Here is a 19,615-nt window from a genome sequence, read left to right as displayed (position 1 = left end):
AGTACTCCATTCCAAGAAGTCAAAATAGGAAAAAGAGAGAAAATAATATATATGTATATGGAGTCATCCTTGGAGTGTATCCTTTTCTTGCTTAGTGCTTCAGGTTGCTTCCTCAGGTTGTACGGAGAAGAGTAATCATAGGTCAGCCTTGTAGATGCAGGGATAAAGGAGCCTATGCTGTAGTTCTTGGCCCTCCCACCTTGGCAGCTTTTTGGTCTCTGTGATGAGGATGCTGCTCCTGGTCCTGCTATTAGTAGCTTTGCCAAGAGTTAGTGAATTCCCCTTTCTTGGTTGGGCGATTTCTGACTGTCTTACTCACCCCGGTAGGGACAGTCCCTACTCCACAGCTACTCACAGAGCATTTGAAACTGAAATTTGTAGAAGAAAGAGAAACCACCTGGGTTTATTTCTCTCTTTTTCTCCCTTTCTCTTACGCCTGTCATTTTCTGGAAATAAGGCATATTTTGTTCAATTACTGGTTTTGTGTACACGCCCATTTACTCTGAATCTGGTGCATTTCCATTTGAGAAACTGTTTCCCATTTGGGAAACAGTGTACATGTACCTTACACTAGCCACAACGCATATTTATCTTTATCCCATTATTTCTTATGAAATACTTCTTTTTGATGCACTCTCCCCCAAAACTAGCTTCAATCTGAATTAAGAAAAAAGAACAATCTAGCTGCAATTTAAGCTGGTAATGTTTACATAGCCTCTTTGTGCTTCCTGAGGATCTTCATTGCTCTGTAGATAAAATGCTGCTTAAGGACCTTTTACATCAAAAGGAGTTCATAGAATTGTTTGCAAAAATGACTGCACCACCAGTTCAGATGGCTCAAACCATTGGCTCTCCCTGGACACTGAGGCAGTATGGGAGAATGCATTCATTCATTCATTCAATCAATCAATCAATCAATCAATCAATCATGTAATCCACAGCCTGCTCTTTGCTCAGTCGCAGTCCCAGAACTGGGACCATAAAAATATCAAATGCAATACATATGATAAAAATAAAATTGTATCAATTCTTAGCAACAAAGAAAGCAACACACACACACAAATCAGCTCAGGCACTAATGCTGAGCATATACATGGTCAAAAAGACATTCTTTTAGGCAACTCCAAAAATTCATACAAGTCAACACAAGCCATATCTCAGGATCTCCATATTTATGCTGCCACCTTGCTCAGTTCAACATATAATGCAGCCATTGCAATATTTTCAGATGGGGTGTTGTATGTTCTCCGCTGGCTGTATCACAGAGCAGACTCACTGCTGTATTTTGCACTAATTGCAGCTTCTAGGCCAGCTTTAAAGGCAGCCCCACACAGTGTGTGTTACACAAATCCAAACTTGAGGTTACCAAAATACAGGACACTGTAGTCAGGCTTTCCCTGTTCAGGAACATCTGTAGGTGGCGAACCACCCAAAGCTGGCAGCAGGTGCTCCTTACCACTTGAGGCCACTTGAACTTCTAGTGACAGGGCTGGATCTATGAGCACCCTGCCAAATTCTGCACTTGCAACTTCAAAGCGAATGCCATATAATCCAGCGCAATAGGTAGAACATCTAATTCCCAGATTTGGGAGCCTCCCAGCCAGGGCCAACCCACCCATGAAACAAGGTGAGGTGACCGCCTTAGGTGGCAGGGTCCACCAGGACTGCAAATCCTGATGTCAGTCTTTCTCTGTCTCTCCCCCTCCCCCACCCTGATATAGATCTTCCCTGAGACCTTCTTCCCTGACGGGGAGGGAAGCACCATTTTGGAGTTCTCCTCAGGTGCCAAAATGCCTTGGGCCAACGCTGCTCTCAGTTACAGGGACTCAGTTTATTGCTCCTCATCCAGCCCTCCACTACATCCAAGCAAGGGTGCTCCACAGCCTCCCTGATTCAGGTAAGAGAGAATTGTAGCTCAGTGAAGGCTATGCTACAGTTCCCAGGATTCTTTGTGGTGTGTATGTGTGAATGTGCATGAAATGTGCTTTAAACGAATGGTGTGCACGCAGCCTCAGGAAGTTCCTTCTCCAGAGTCTAATATGAAGTTATATTCTGCAATTTGATTTTACTCTACTTGCTAGAGCCACACACCCTTCTTTTAAACAATTTCCTTCTTCACTTAAACTTGCTGGGTTACTGCAAATAATGAAAACCAGCCAACCCAAAACCAAAACAAGGACAAAAATTTGAACAGAATGAGGTCCCCCCCCAGTCCAGGTTTTGATATGGTTGTTAGGAAATTCCATGTTTTATTCATCCTTTTTGGTGGGTGTTTTTTTCTGCCTCATTCAGGACAATAATGTGTTATCCCCCTCATAGGCTACATTCCCTGAGTGATGAATGACAATTGCTACCAAGGCCATTTCCCCTAGATAACCAGAAGGAAGGTGTAGGTGGCTTGTGAGATGTGAACTTTCTGACTCACTTCTGACTTACTCAGATGGGAGAGCCCCTAGAAAAAGAATTGGGGCCCATTTTCAGGAGCCCTGTAAGAGTAGCTCATTGCTTTGAGCAATTCCCCCCATGCTTTCCAAGTACCCTTCACCCATGTACGGATAGAGTTATGGGAAGGAAAGTGGTAAAAGCCACTGCCTCCCTCAGCCACCAATCTTTATGTGGTTTGGCAGGTGACTTCTCAATTTTATTGCTTTTAGCAAAGGAAACCCACACAGCTCAAATGCATACCCTCTAAAGTTTCACAAATGGAGTTTTTTATATATAGACTGCAACACCTTATGCAGGTGTTGCTGGCTGGAAGAAGTTCTTTCCATAGTGTGAAGCAGTGAGTTTCCCCAGAAAGGTCCAGTGGCAGTACTCAGCTAGGTCAGGCACTGGCCAAGGGCCGAGGCAGCTGCTCAGAAGGGCCCCTCATTATCCCAGCATTGTTTGTTACCACCCCCCTGGCCCAGTAGGGAAACTCCAAAGTGGTTTTACCCAGCAATAGTTGAATCACTCCTTCAATTAGAGCTGTGTAGCTGCCCTTTGAACAGCACCAGGTAGCTGTCATTTTAAATTTTCCGCAGTGCTCTGAAGTGCTACCATGCTGGGTTCTCCAGGGCATTTTGGGAAATTTAACATGGTAGCCTTGTAGTTGCCCATAGTGCAGGCACCAAGACAGGTGTTGGCGCCAATCAACCTTCCCGGGTGCACAAGGATGGGTGCAGATGCCTGCTCGTGACTCATTCATTTCAAATTTAAAGAATCAGTGTCTGGGGCAACCACCACTCAGGAGTTAGTCATTGCTGAAGTCTTCTCTGTCTTATGTTTTAGTCATATCAGTTTCCTCTGCCATGTGCTGACTTCTAAATAAGAACGGCTTTTCCTTTCTCTGAAAATGTATCAGCCATCAATGGATACAGCTATATTTATTACAGGATTGTTGGAGAAACATGATATAACGACTAGCATCCTCCCTATGAGAAAAAGCTACAGCATTTGGAGCTTTTGAATTTGGGGTGAGGGAGGTGACTCATGAGAGGAGAGGAATCACTGAGGTTTATAAAATAATGCATGTTGTGGGGAAAGGGGTCAGAGAGAGAGAGACGTTCTTTGCCCTCTCTCAAAATACTTGAGCTTATCCAATAAATCTGACTGGCAGAAGATTTAGGGCAGATATATTTATTTATGTAGTCCAGGGGTAGGGAACCTTTTTGACATAGTGGGCAAGATTGAAATCACCTTAAAAGAGGGGGGATTTTTCTTAAGTTGGGGCAGGCAGTACAATACTGTGTCTGAAATGAACCATAAATAGGTATTTCATCCCCCCCACTGATCTTGCACTGTGTTTCTCCTTTGCTTGAGAAGCCAAGACCCTAGCCATCCTTGTCCTTCCTGTTATGCTTCATAGTACTCCAAAAATACCGTATTTTTTGCTCTATAAGACTCACTTTTTCCCTCCTAAAAAGTAAGGGGAAATATGTGTGCGTCTTATGGAGCGAAGGCAGGCTGCGCAGCTATCCCAGAAGCCAGAACAGCAAGAGGGATTACTGCTTTCACTGGGCAGCAATCCCTCTTGCTGTTCTGGCTTCTGAGATTCAAAATATTTTTTTTCTTGCTTTCCTCCTCCAAAAACTAGGTGTGTCTTGTGGTCTGGTGCGTCTTATAGAGCGAAAAATATGATGCTTTGAGACAAGCAACTCTGTTTTTTTAAACAGTCATTTTAATATAAATATATATATAAAGAGGATTTGCATAAAACATTTTGGTGAATCATCTCACATCAGCCCTTTCCTAGGCTGGAGGAAGAGGACTTGTTTTGACCATGAAAAAAGTTAGTAGACATTTCTGGGGGAAATTCCTCCATTCTCATCTCTCTTTGTTAGAAAACTGACTCAGAAAAACCTGTTAATTCCAGACTCACCACATATGTTTTCTATGGGGGAAGCTATGTGCTATACATGCACTTTAAATTTATGGTGTGGATGTGATGAACTTGTTTAGGGTGCTAGAAATGGTAGCTCTGTTTGGAGTAAACTACGGTTCCCAGGATTCATTGCGGGAAGCCATGTGCTTTTAATGAGCTTTAGGTGTACAGTGTGGATAAAGGTCAAAGTAAAGGGGATGACATTCACTGCAATTATTAATGGCTTTTAAAAATAGCTTTTGAATGCAGGTGAGGTGAGGGGAAGAGCTGGACTGGGACCCTGAGGAGATTAGGAAGCTTTAACCCTGCTGAACTTTTGAACTGGATCAACAGTATAATAATCCCATAAATCAGGGTAGACATGCTGTAAGACTGGAAGGGTAAAAAAAAAATATCTTGAGGTGGTGACAGAAGCTTCATAAGAATGCGGATGCCCATGCCACTGCTGTAGTGGGGAACCTGTGGACCTCCAGATGTTGTTGGACTCCAGCTCCCATCAGCCCCAGTCAGCAAAAGTCAATGGTCAGAGATTATGGGAGTTGTAGTCCAGTAGCATATGGGATGCCACAGTTTCCCCACCCCTGCACTGGGGGAAAAGAGTTCCAATTGTTTTAAAGATAAGGCCTCCCCCAGTCCCAGCCCTAATTATGCTGCTGAGATGTAGAAAACGTTTGTGTGAAGAAACCAGGAGTGGTTTTTTGTGCAAATGTGAGCTCAGTTATGGTGCTGAAAACGAATACCCGGCCTGAGCATTTGCACCATGTTCCTTGGTTCTAAGAGAAGGTTGCCCACTCTTCTCTTTTGCACCTGGCTATGGCTTTCAAAGAGGTTCAGTGTGGACTTTGTTACCACTTTGATGTCTTTCGTGAAGCAGATGAACAAACAACGTACAGTGGTACCTTGGGTTACATATGCTTCAGGTTACATACGCTGCAGGTTACAGACTCCGCTAACCCAGAAATAGTACCTCGGGTTAAGAACTTTGCTTCAGAATGAGAACAGAAATCGTGTGGTGGCGGCGAGGCAGCAGCAGGAGGCCCCATTAGCTAAAGTGGTGCTTCAGGTTAAGAACAGTTTCAGGTTAAGAACGGACCTCCGGAACGAATTAAGTTCTTAACCCGAGGTACCACTGTATGATGCCACTTATCCCAGAGAAACATGACTTATTTGGCAACCCCTATGACAGATGATTTCACTTGACTGATTGCTCAGAATCAGGCTACCTTCACCCAAGCCAGTTTAACAAGGTGATGTTCCTCTTCTTTCTTTTATAACGTTATATTGCCTGCTTTGCTTGGTACTACACTCAGTTTTCAAGGAAGCCATTTTGGTGACTGTTCTTGAATGTTTTTCTTTTATATGTTTCGGGTTGTTGTAATATGATTTGCACGTGATGTTGTCCTTTTAAAGTTTTTATAATTAAAGTTATTGAGAGAGAGGTTCTGTAACCTACTTTCAAGTTGCAGCAGTCAGCCAGATTGTTCAGTGGAGGAGACAATGAATTTCATAGGCAAACAGACTCTGGCAACGGCAGATCAGGTTCCTCTGAGAGAGTCTTCACCCCCAATCATACTTGACCATTAGCCAGGCTGCCACAGCATGCCCCTCAGACTGGGTCATGTGGAACCTTCAGAACACATTGAGAAATGTTCTTATGATTTTGTTTGTTTGTAAAGGGATAAGATAAAATTGTGGAGGACAGATCTGTCCATGGCTATTGGCTAGCAGAACTACTGTCTGTCGTGATAGTATACTTCTGCATATCAGATGCAAGGAGAAGAAACAAGAAGGATGTCTGGTTCATCCTTGTAGACATACAGGGGCTGGCTGCTATTGGAGAAAGATGCATTAGATGAGTCTTGGCCTTGTCTATCAGAGCCAATTCTTAACCTAATCCTGGATCTGGTGTCCCGACAGCGAATAAGAGGTTAAACTTTGCTCAACCTTTCCCCCCCTTTGGCTTTTCCCCTCTCCATCCTGTTGCTCTCCACCCAGTGTTGCTCACTCACACATCCCAGCACACTGAAAGTCTGTGTGTGTGACCGTGATTCCCTATCCGGTCGCATATTGAAAACTTGTTAGAGCTTCGCCCAAACCTGTAGTTGCTCCGTGGCCTGCCTTCACTTCCCTCGTTGAGGATGGCGCTTGCTAAATAGGTCAGGCAACCATCACCTACCTCCTCCTAGATTTCTCCTTGAATCGGAACTGCCTTTGCCTCTGGAGTCTCTTCGACACACACTAGACCATGCAGAGGCTGCCCTTGTGCAGCTGCATCGTCATCCTGTGGTGCCTCTTTGAGCAGAGCATTGGCATCACCAGAAGATATTACATCGGAGCAGTGGAGACAGACTGGGACTATGTGCCTGGCAGCCAGAAGGGGTAAAGATAGTCCATTTGTCATCCGTGGTTACTTCCCTGTTTCTTTATGTTTATATGCTGTGGTGATGTTGGCTGTGTATGTACCATACCTTCAGAGCACATTCAACACTCACTCACCCCCCATACACACAAAAAAAGAATCCTGGGAACTGACCTTTCCCAAAACTACAATTCTCAATTCCCTTAAACTATAGTTCCCAGGATTCTGTGGGTGCTTGAATGTCTTTTAAAGGTATGGTGCTTATCTAGCTATTGCAAAGGGATTTTAGACTCTGGGCTTAGTGGCCTTACTGTGCAGTGCAGAGATTTCCACATTTTGCATGTTGGTGACACACTTTTTAGATGTGCATCATTTCGCGACACAATAGTTCAGTTTTACTAGCAAACTGGAGATTAAACTAGCCCCATTCCATTCCTGGGAGGAGCATGAGGAGCGTTTGCATGACACCATTACACACTGCAGCCGACACACAAGCATGTCGTGACACACAGGTTGGAAAGCTCTGGTGTAGGTGCTCTTTAGATGGCAATGTCTGTCCCCTTCAAAATGTGAGAAGCCATCCCTGCTGCATGGAGGGTGTGTGTGTTTTTGTTCATTCAGCTGCATGGGATCCTGGACCTCTGCCCCAGAGCTCTGCTCTGATGGCAGCAACAGGGTAGATGTGCAGGGTCTCTGTCTGTATCTAAATTTGCCAGCTCAGTTTTCCTATGATTTTGCTAGTAGCATTTTGCTGGCCTGACAAGTGAAGCCTCATTCTGGCAGGCAGTCCCTGGCATCACTCGTTAAAACGGTCAAGCGGAACCTGTGGCCTTCCAGGTGTTGCTGGATTCCAGTTCCCACCATTTCAGCCTGTCAGGTATTAATTTTTAGCCTTGGGTTGCCACATTTCTTAAGTGGCTTGGCCTGAACCTTTAAGAGCAGCTTAACACACATAATGTTAGCAGGTGGAGTCCTCCCCCCATTATTTCCCCCCATGCAATGAAAGGTTGCATGCAATGTCTGTTTGTCAGGATTTTGTTCAAAGTAGAGGAGTGGTGACAGCAAAATTTTTTTGGCAATCTTGTAGTCTGTGAATTCTGTAAGGTAGTTCAAGCAGTGCCTTTGAGAACTAATGGCATATGCAAGACTGGCTGGGGGGCAGACAGGGCACGGGGGGGGTGGATTTGAGAAAAACTAAACTGGATCATCAAAGGATTCAGCTCTGGAACCCATACGTTGGAGAGTGTATATATTGTGTTACAGTGGACGCTTGGGTTGCGAACGTGATCTGTGCGGGAGGCACGTTCGTAACCTGCAGTGTTCGCAACTCGCAGCGCCGTGTCTGCGCACGCATGGTCTGCGATTTAGCGCATGCATGAGTGCCAAAACTTGGAAGTAACCCGTTCCGGTACTTCCGGTTTTGGCGCAGTGCACAACCCGAAAACGCACAACCTGAAGTGTCTGTAACCCGAGGCATGACTGTATTACATTGTGATGAAAATTTCAGCACTGTGAGAATCTTAGTTTTCTTTAAAAAAAAAAAAAGAAGAAGAAAGTTTCTAGCTCTCACAGGTGTGGAGATAAGCAGGGAAGTGTGAAAGCAACACTGGACAAAGCTGGGGAAGAAGAAAAGTAGGCTCTCTGGTGCTCACAATTAGCAGTAAAAGAAATGACAGAAAAGAAGCAAACATATACAAATTTGATTATATTTGCATAATTTATGGGATTATCATCCGATTAAAGAAATGCATCTTATACATGTCTACTCAGAAGAGTTCAGTGGGTACGGTGCAGGTACGGTGAGTGAGTGAGTATAACTTCACTTACCTAGAAATAGGTTCAATTAAATTCAACAGGACTTGCTTCTCAGTAGAAGCAGCTATGTGGGTTTCAGACTGCTTTTCCAGGATTCTGGAAAAAAATACCTTGGCAATCCCACCCACTGTTGAGCCCTATGGGCTTTGTCTATGGTGGAATCTACACACATATTAAAAATGCTGTTAAAATGCCTTCCTTTAAAAAGTTTTGAAAAATACATTGAATTTTGCATAGTTCACTGTCATCCTCTAGTGTCACATTTTTATATTGGACTTAGAATGCCAAACCACACTGGCATTAAAATGAACAGTATGGTTAATTGTGGGTGCCTGATTCATACAGGTCTCATAATGTTGCTGTTTTTGGCACAGAACATAGACATATATTTATTTAACACATTTTGTGCTGCTGGAAAGGCTTTCAGAGGCTTATACAGATCACTAAGAAAATCCATGCCCTCAGGCTTACTGTCCAGGCTCTTATCCCAAATGCTATCACAGAGACTCTTAAGTGTGAATAAGAAAGAAAGCTTGCAACATTACAGATCAGCCTATAGGCAGAGATTTCCTAAGGCATGACTAGAGAGTTCAGAAACAGCATCAGGTGTCAGAGATGGGAAGTGAGCAAGGCCGGCCCACCCATTAAGGAAGGTGAGGCGACCGCCTCAGGTGGCAGAATCCACAGGGGCAGCAGATCCTGGTGTCGCCCTTTCTTCCCTGGTGGGGAGGTGGTGCCATTTTGTGTCTCTCGTCAGGTGCTTAAATGTATCAAGAGCTTCTAAGATATCTCGACAAACAATCACAACACTCCCGGCATTAAAAAGGCGAGACGTGGCTTGTTTACTTGTGGGACTCTTTCTTACTGCAAGTCTGATGCATCTGGAGGCTCACGTTTCTCTGAGAGGTGTGGGCCTGTTCCCGGTAGCTGAGGTGGTATTGGGTTCTCAGCAATGAGATGGAGTTCAGAGAGCCAGTGTGACTGCCTCTCCGTCCCCAACCTCTAAAGGCAAAATAACAGGGTCTCTGCCATCCCTCTTGGGCTACTCCAGTGTTTCCCAACCTTGGGTTTCCAGCTGTTTTTTGGACTACAACTCCCATCATACTTAGCGAGCAAGACCCGTGGTTAGGGATGATGGGAAGTGTAGTCCAAAAACAGCTAGAGACCAAAGGTTGGGAAACACTGGGCTACTCCTTCCATATCCTACTCTTCCTCATCTTGCAGCAGCTACTGCCTCAGTTCTGAAACAGGCAGGGCCACAGGACTCATGACACTTACAATATTCATTTAAAGCACATGACTTCCCCCAAAGAATCCTGGGAACTTTAGTGCTATCCTGGGGGACCAAAGGTGCTGGAAATTGTCACTTAGTGATGCATAAGCTACAGTTCCCCAGGATTCTTTGGGAGCAGTCATGTGCTTTAAATGCACTTCAAATATATGGCGTGTATGGTTCCCTTTTATTACATACACAGCCCAAGAAGACAACAAGAATCCGCCAACAGCATATGAATCAATATGGCTAACCTGATTAATAAGCACCCACCCACCCTACTCACACATGAAAACTAAGTTCACCACAGCCAATCACAAGCAAACAACCACACCCTAGGCCAACCCCAACCTTTCTCACCACCAGAGAAACACAAGCGAATAGTGAGGAGAACCTGCACAAGCGACACTGACACAAAACCCCACACATACACTAAGTAGAATAGAAGCATTGCCACCTGACCCCACCCCACTCACCATTCCCCCCTCCACCTCTGGTACCTCGAGTTACAGACACTTCAGGTTACAGACTCCACTAACCCAGAAATAGTACCTCGGGTTAAGAACTTTGCTTCAGGATGAGAACAGAAATCGTGCAGCGGCGGCAGTGGGAGGCCCCATTAGCTAAAGTGGTACCTCAGGTTAAGAACAGTTTCAGGTTAAGAACGGACCTCCAGAATGAATTAAGTTCTTAACCCGAGGTACCACTGTATTCCGAATGTAACACTAATGTCTCAACAAATGAAACTGATCTGTAGAAAATGAAACTTGGGGAAAAAAGACATTGCACATACAGTTGTAAACCAATAAATCTTTAATAAAAAATATGTTTTTTAAAAATACATGACACAGAAGGAAAAGGGATTGGGAGGGGGGCAAGGAAAAGCAAAGTCAAGGTGCTTTCAGATAGTCACAGTTTTGTGTGAGCAGTTCAAGTGCAGGGCAGAACTTTAGATTTGTTCATTTTTAAGTGAAGTGAAGCACTTTGTAACCCTTGCATGACAACCCCTTTTTTCTGGGGGGGGGGGAACAGTCACCCTGGAAGTTCATTTCAGTGTGGGATGAACAAATGACTAACAGAAAGATGTGTGAATGACACCCTGCAAGCAAAGCAGGATGAATGCTCACCGTTGTATAACTGACCCTTAAACAAAGCAGAATACAGTACACACTCAGTAAAAGTGGGGCATAATTTAACCTCTGTGTAAGCTTTGTGCAAATCAGGATGAATGCTTAATACACAAGTTCTTTAAAGCTACAATTCATATACAGTGGTACCTCGGGTTAAGCACTTAATTCCTTCCGGAGGTCCGTTCTTAACCTGAAACTATTCTTAACCTGAAGCACCACTTTAGCTAATGGGGCCTCCTGCTGCTGCCGCCGCGCTGCTGGAGCACGATTTCTGTTCTTATCCTGAAGCAAAGTTCTTAACCTGAAGCACTATTTCTGGGTCAGCGGAGTCTGTAACCTGAAGCGTACGTAACCTGAAGCATCTGTAACCCGAGGTACCACTGTAAAGGCCGGATGGAATTGTGACAGACAGATCAGATAGACTGATGGAATAGCTGCCGCTAGGGATATTGGTAATTTAGGGACTGCAAAAGTCACCTGGTCTCTCAACAGGTACAAAAACAGTCCAGTTTTGTTTTTCTCTCTCTGCACTGCAGCCAGATGGTATAGAGTCTACGCAAGGTATGAGGGAAGAATTGGATTCAGTTCACATTTAAAGACAAGCCCACCTAAGCAATATGAGAACCAAAGCACAGCCATCTTTCAAAATTTCCCAAATTTTCAAAACTTTTCCAAATTTTGCAGTGCAGTTCTTCTGCCAATCAATGTGTAGAAAAATGCTTATATTGCGAGTACGATCTGCATATCAAAAATTATTAGGAAAAATGACATACAAAACTGCATTGCATGCTTTGTGAAAAATGAGTATACTAGGCAAAATTGCAAACAAATGCGTGCATTAGAAGAAATGTACACTAAAATGCTGGTGAATTTTTGTGAGGGCTTTTAATTTGTTTCAAACTGACGTGGAAATGTGGAGAACTGAAGACTGGAAAAATGAGAAATGGATATGGACGGCTTTGCTCACACTTGTTCTATTCCTTCCCTACCACATTCACGTGCACTGCTCAAAGGCCTCCTCATGTTGCAGCCAGGGGTGCCAACTTGAATAAAATATGGGGGGGGGTAAGCCCCACCCCACATCAATCACATGTTGTGGCACACAAACACGATGTGACACACATTTGAATGGCAATGCTCATCAACTTTGGAGGGACCCAGCCCCCTCAAATACTTTATTTGGGGGGGGGTGAAGCCTGAAGACCCCTTAGCCTCTAGGAGTTGGCTCCTGTGCGCATGGTACAGTTGCTCCTTGTCCTTGTGAGAAGAGGGAGGGGGAATGAACTGCTTTGTCATTGAGCTTGAAAGTTCCAGCTCCTACTTCCTAGGCAAGGAGGGCCAGGCTGTGATGGGAAACTTCAATACAATGGCAGGGCCTGTTTATTTTGGCATCTCAAGAGAAACTTTACAGACCAAATGCGCCTAATGACTCTGAGCGTTCCAGGCAAATAATTTGTCATGTTATCTCTGTGCCGTAACTAAGAGTCCCCACCCAAAAAGCTAGGGCTGACCCCGGGAAGTAGGAAAACTCTCGATGAAACAGCTTTGGGATTCCCCCCCCCCCCTTGATCCAAGCATCTTTTTGGTGTTTGATTCTGAGAGCTCTTATCGCCTTCCCTTCTGCTTTGTCTTTTTGTTTGGGATGCTGATGGCAGCGCAGCTGAACCAAGATCATTTGTAGATTTTCAAGTAAGGCAGTTTTCCCTGAAGGGCTGGACTCTCAGTTTGGGTTAGAGCTGTGCTTTGGTGGGAGCAGCACTGTTTGTATCATGCAAAATTAGACTTGATATCCACAGTTCCACTTGCTTGTTTTCCCAGTTGCTCCTAAATTCCGGATTTCCTTGGCCAGCCTGAGTCACCCCAAAAGGAATATGATCAGCAACCTTTCTGGCCTGCCAAGTCCATTCTCCGCAGGTCAACACTTCTTGTCCTCTAATGGATTCTCAGTGTGAGCCTCCAAACATTTCAGATAACACTGGTGATAAGACAGTAATAACAGGGTTTCATTATCTGTTTTCCCTCATAGTGCGACTCTTTTTTTCCTTAATAAACATGTTGGCTCTGTGGGAAAGCATGTGCCAATGATGATCCTTTTCCATCAACAGAGAAATTTTAAAAAATTAAAAAAGTAATTGGACAAAGATACTTGCATAGATGTTGTTGTCTTTGACTTCAAAGACAACAAAGCACAGCAGCAACCAGTAAGGAAGGAGGGAAAATCTGATTAAGTTTGCAACTAAAGGTGAATATGCGTAATTCACACCTTCTAAACAAATATGCATTTTTAAAAATAAAATGATGTGCTGTTGGTACAGTGGTGCCTTGGTTCTCAAACTTAATTTGTTCTGGAAGTCCGTTCCAAAAACAAAGCGTTCCAAAATCAAGGAGTGCTTTCCCATAGAAAGCAATGCAAAACGGATTTATCTGTTTCAGACTTTTAAAAACAACCCTTAATACAGCAATTTAACATGAATTTTACTATCTAACGGGACCATTGATCCATAAAATGAAAGCAATAAACAATGTACTGTACTATAAAATAAATAAGACAGCATTGTAGATGATAAAATTTTAAATTATTATTTTTTCTTATCTGCACTTATGATAGTCATTGTTTGGATGGGGGGCTTTTATCCATTTCCACAGCCACACAATCAGTCAATCAATCAATCAGTAGCTGCACTGGGTTCCACACTCACAAAAACAAATTAACCGAAAAAGTCTCAAAAACACAAAATAAAAAGCAAAAACAAAAGCACCAAACTTAATCCATTCCGGAAGTCCGTTTGACTTCCAAAATGTTTGAAAACCAAGGCACAACTTCTGATTGGTGGAGGCGCCCTGGAAACAATAGCTAACAGCTGCATCAGACGTTAAACTTCCAAAAAACGTTCAAAAACCGGAACACTTTTCGGTGTTTGGGAACCACAGCATTTGAGAACCAAGGTACCACTGTATTTAACTCCTGATAAGCTATTTAGAATGCACAAAAATATCTAAAATACTTGTTGGAAATGTAAAGAACATGAAGGGACATTTTACCATGCTTAGTGGACATATAAAAAAAAAGAAAAATGGATACAAATATATTTTGATATGGAGAATTTTGAAGATGAACTTTCAACTGAAACCAGAATTCTTCCTGCTGGGACTTATGGATATACAGTTAGAAAATGACTATGAAATTTTGTCCCAATATATGATTACAGCAGCAATACTGTATAGATATAGATACAGAAAAACTCACTGTTACCAACAATGGATAATTATCAGACTTAGTGAAATTGATGTGCTGAATCAGAGAACAGTCATGGTTAACATTTACAAAAGATTGAAAACCTCTCTTAGACATTTTGTGTGAAAAAGACAAAGAAATAATGACATTGGCTTTGAAAGCTAAAGATAATGTTGGTTTATAGAGAGTAGTTGTGCTGTGTGCTATATTGGAGTAGATGACTTGAATAATGTTTTTCAATAGCTGACAAATGAAGAATAAGAAGTTCTTTAGTTTCTTATTTCTCTCTTTTAATTCTATATTTCTCTCTTTCTGTCTCTCTCTTCTCCCTTATTTTTCTCTGGATTTAATTTTAGTTGGGATAAAAAATGATATTTGTATCTCTAATAACATTTATTTAAACAAAAACAAAACAATATGCAATCTAAGCACATTTTGAAATGTAATTTCCTAACCTAGTAATGTTCACATTACACATACACACAACACACATACAAGGTTAAAGTATGCATATATATTAGTAGGAAATGACATGCAAAAATGTATTAGGGAATTTTATTTTATTTTTACAGAAAAGTATATATTAGGCAAAATTGCATACAATATTGTGTGCTTTAGGATAAATTCACACTAAAATGAAATATATGTTAATGAGGCTTTTTAAAAAAGCAAACCGATATGGAAATGTGGAGCACTGAATTTAAGATTGGAAAAATAAGATCAGGTTTCAAATGCCCACTAAGCCATGTGCGGTGAACCCCCTCTTAACTACTGGCTAATTTTTGCTTTTTTTGAGAAGAAAACTCTGGTACCTGGAGACTTAGGGAAGTTAAAAAGGAAAAAAATTATTTTACAGAACAAAGTTGGTAAAACAAAAGATGTGTCAGGAGATACTTTCAGAAAACAGTAAACTATAAAAATGGTGAATTCACTTGATGTTACAGGTCCCTAAACAAGGTGGTAAATGCACAGCTTATTTTCAGTTACTTTACTTCAGTTCATTAAACTTAATTGCATAGTTGTTACCGCTTAATACTTTGGTTCTTAAACAAGGTGGTACTTTCTGTCAGATTCCCAGCCTTCTATAAATGAGGCTCCCCTAGTAGTATTACAGAGCCACGGGGTCACCACATTCCTCCAACTGGTTTGGGATGATTTTCTTTCCAGAAGATCACTTTCCTTCTGGCTGAAATGAGACCCAAGTAGGGTTTTCTCTTGTTTGTATACTTTTACAAAGACACTAATCACTGTCTTTCAAACTAAGCTCAGAGACTTCCTTCTCTGGCTACAGATATTTTCCTCAGAGTGGATTTTGCGCATACACTCTGCTGAACACCAGCTGAACACCAGAACTAACTCTTTCAACTCTTTTCTCTTTCCCCCTCCCAATTTGCTGTCTCCACCCTCTACACTGGCTAGCTGTACGTGCAGCCAATCGGAGTAAAACTAAAGCTCAGCGCATTGGTGCACTGTATCACCAAACTCTAGTTTTTTCCACATGTCCCACCCTTTAAGATCATTGCAAAATGGGAGGTTATCTCAAACCTCTCCCGAGCAATGGGTGAGCATACAGGGACCAGACCATTTTGCACATTTTCAAAATTGCAGTTATTTCAAAAATCACACATTGCAATATCAGTTTCCATTATTAACACCAGCAATTCAAGGCAAATCTCTGTGTTCTTGTCGTTTACCCTTGGTCCACACAAAATCTCCCCCCAGCGCAAACACGTCTACCCTGAGTGCCAACAACCTCAGCTTTGCTGCTGACCCCAGAACCAGGACCACAGCTTGCCCGAATTTGGGAAGGACAAAAGGGTTCTAGGAGCCTGTCAAGAGTCCTGGAGCTTCCTTTTCAGAAGCAGATGCCTCGCTTAGATGGAGCATGGGATTGAGAGTGGTGTTGGCTGTTTCTCTGCACATGGTGCCAGAGCTGATGTGGTGCAAAATTGATAAGATTCATTTGGGCACGCCAAATTGTTCTCACAGAGGAGTCCATTTTGTGAAAGATTACAGTGTGTGTCCATGTCGTCTGGCTTCAGGAGGGTGGAGTGAGGGCTCTGGGTTGGGCCAGAGCCCTAGCACCACCTCTCCCAAGCTGGAAACCTAGTAAGTGCTTGCCCATATTTGGAAAAGAGGGAAGGCTAGAGCCCTGGCTCTTCCTTCTCAGATAAGATCCGTACAGAGAAGATCCATTTGTGAGTGACAAATCATTGGCCTCAGATGATTACCAAATTCCATCCATATTATCTGTCTTGCGCAGGAATGAATAAATGGAGAATGGCTTTCCTTCACTCTGCATTTATTTATTTACTTCCCTGTGCCACAAAGTTGCTGCTTATCCCATGGAAAAAAAGACCGATTATTTACTTCTGAATTAAAAATAATAATAAACATTGCCCAATTATTTAAACCTTGTTCCTCCCTTTCCCCCTTCTGCGTTTCTGTGTACGCATTTGTGTTTCTGTGTCTTCCACGTGTCTAATAGGGAACATTCTCTTTCATTTGATATCTATGCTACTAATTACTTCTACAGCTTGAATTTTAGAGAATGTATGCTAATTAAAAATTTAAAAATCTGTACTTTAAAATAAGAGTGGTAACAATATGTTACAGGTAAGTAAATATTTATAAGTTTAGGACCTCTAAGTGATAGCAGTTGCCTGGACATTACCCCTACCGCCCATAGACAGTTGCATCCTTATTTCAGACATTGTGCTACATTGCGGTGTTTAGCCGGTGACATATCACGATGTCGAGGTGGCTCAAAATCGGACTTTGCACAGGGCGCCATTTTGTATACAATTTCCAAGTGCCGTCCATTTTGTGTGCCTTTGGAGAGGGCGGTGCAAGTTCCTTGAAATGATGCCAGATCCTGGAACTGCCCTCCCCAAGCCGGAAGCCTAGTAAGTGCTTGCCCATCTTTGGAAAGGAGGGACGGGCTCTAAAACCTTGCCTAGAGCGTGCGCAGTTTTCGCACACACACACACACACCCGCAGCCGGAAAAACCTCGCATGATTGCATCTTTGTGTCTCTATGCCTGTCTCTGTGCTGGGAAAGCACAGCGCTTGGCACTGTAAGCTTTTTCTGCCTCACCTTTGCAAAGCCCCACATGTTTCTGACCAATCCTGCCTATAGCCAGCAAACTGCCCCCCCCCCCCCGCTTAGAAACCGCCCTGGGGTTATTTACTTCTGAGTTGAAGATAATAAATATTGCCCTGTTGTTTAAGACTCTTTCTTCCCTGTGTCTCCCATGTATCTATCTTTCACACCTTTCCGTTGATATCTATGTTACTGATTACTTCTGCCGTTTTAATGTGAGAGAGAGGGGTTTAATTTTAAAATGATCTCTACTATAAAATAACAGTGGTAACAATACGTTAAAGGCAAGTAAATATAAGTGTCAGACCTCTAAGTAGTAGCCGTTGTCAGGACATAACCCATTTGCCTCTACATAATTCCATCCTTATTTCAGACATGGTTCTATATTGGTATATCACAATGTGTTGTTTTTTAAAATAATTTTTATTAACTGGCCAATCACATCAAATTAAATCACATCGCATAAATTCCAAATTACAAAACCAAATTTTTAAATTTTGTTGGGGGAACCCATACTTCAAGATCCAAAGGGGGATTCAGATCATCTTCTTATTACTGCGTTAATGTCCAAATCAGTCCCAATCAGTCCAGACAAAGTTCATAATTCTATCGAGTCTTATCTTGGTGTTTCCACATCATATCTTGTTCATATAATTTCTCTTTTTCCTTTACGATCTCTTCTGTTAGTCTCCTTAAGCCAATAGCAAGTATAATAATCCTGTGTGGATTTCCCGTATATCACAATGTTTAGCTGGTGACAAATCACGATGCTGATAACCAGACATCGTCCAGCCCTGTTGCCACCCCTTTCCTTTGTGACCTATGTTTATTTAGGATGCTTCTTTCAGTCTGCCAACCCCCATGAGCACAGAACCTCATTTATGATATAATAAATTGCATGCAGCACCTGGGTTTTTTTTGCTTCTTGAGGTACTTAACGATGTTTCGAGTCCATTAGTGCTATTCTCATTTTTACATAGAGCCATGGTATTCAATTCATCCAAAAGTCTGAGGTGGTGCAAAATTGAGAAAATCCACCTGGGGGCGCCAAGTGGTCTCATATAGGGTGCCATTTTGTAAACAATTTCAAAGTGCCGTCCATTTTATCTGGCTCCTGAGAGGGCAGAGCTCCTGGGTGCTGTCAGAGCCCTGGCACCACCTTCCCCAAGCCGGAAACCTTCCCCATCTTTGGGAAGAAGGGAAGGGCTCTAGGACCCTGTTGCCAGAGCCAGAGTTCTGGCAGTTCTCCTGCACAGTGCCCCTAATATTGAAGATCCATTTGGGGATGACGGAAACCTTATATGATTGCAACTTTATGCAGGTGTCTCTGTGCCAGGAATAAATAAAAGGAGAGTTGGTTACCTCCACACTCCATTTATTTATTACTTAAGCCCTTTCTGCCTTGCCTCCCCAAACATGGGCATAGCCGGCGGGGGGGCAGTTCTCCCCATCAAGTAAATCAATAAAAATACTTAACTGAGGTTTTGCCCCCCTCCCAACATGAAGCCTGCTGCCCCTAACACTACACCTATGTCTCCAAAGCCCCATTTTTTCCTGCCCCCCCCCCGTTCTCAGCCAACCCCCAGCCCCCTTAGAAGCTGCCCTCGGCTTCTAAGTTAAAAATGACCTTGTAGCATTATTTAAGATGTGTTCATTCCTTCTCCCCTTATGTGTGCAGTTCTGTATCTGTGTCTCCCACTTGTCTATTAGGGACCATTCTCTCACCTTTCCTTTGATATCTATGCTACTAATTATTTCTGCAGCTTGAATTTTACAGGAAGTGTGCTAATTAAAAAAACAATCTGTACTATAATAAATAACACTTTCAGACTTCTAATCAGTAGCAGTTGCCTGGACATTACCCCATTCACCTCTACATAGTTCTATCCTTATTTCAGACATCACGCCATATATTGCGGTGTTGACATATCACGATGTCGAGGTGGCCCAAAATCGGACTTTGCACAGGGCGCCATTTTGTAAACAATTTCAAACTGCCGTCCATTTTGTGTGCCTTTGGAGAGGGCGGTGCAAGTTCCTTGAAATGATGCCAGATCCTGGAACTGCCTTCCCCAAGCCGGAAGCCTAGTAAGTGCTTGCCCATCTTTGGGAAGGAGGGACGGGCCCTAGCTCTTCCTTCCCAGAGCCTGCAGTTTTCCTGCACAGCATGGATATTTAGCAAGTGAAATCTCCGGCTATCTCCCAGCTCTACGTTTATGTAGGGTGGCCACTTCATTCTGTCAACCTCCACGCCTTTTCAAGGAGCAGGACCTCATTTATGAACCTCATTGCATGTATGACCCACTTTTCTTGGGGTGTGTGGTATTCTTCCTGGCG

The 19,615-nt window shown here is 43.0% G+C and overlaps 1 protein-coding gene across 3 annotated transcripts in view; it reads left to right on the top strand.

Annotated features, from left to right (window-relative positions):
• Positions 1 to 19,615, top strand: part of F8 (coagulation factor VIII) — an 82,604-nt gene that overhangs the window by 2,695 nt on the left and 60,294 nt on the right. Inside the window, exon 2 of one of the 3 annotated variants that reach the window (XM_081897294.1) lies at positions 1,722 to 1,897. Coding sequence is in view for 1 of the 3 variants with exons in the window: in XM_081897293.1 (XP_081753419.1) it covers positions 6,609 to 6,742 (134 nt within the window). In the remaining 2 variants the exon portion in view is untranslated. Of the gene's footprint in view, positions 1 to 1,721; positions 1,898 to 6,374; positions 6,743 to 19,344; positions 19,367 to 19,615 lie in introns of those variants that run through there. The other 2 variants (XM_081897293.1, XM_081897296.1) reach the window with 2 other exon arrangements.

This window comes from Podarcis melisellensis, assembly GCF_964234715.1.
Source record: "Podarcis melisellensis genome assembly, chromosome: Z".
Classification (NCBI taxonomy): Eukaryota; Metazoa; Chordata; class Lepidosauria; order Squamata; family Lacertidae; genus Podarcis; species Podarcis melisellensis.
The sequence above is the reverse complement of the archived record's forward strand: the minus strand, read 5'-3'. Positions and strand labels throughout refer to the sequence as shown.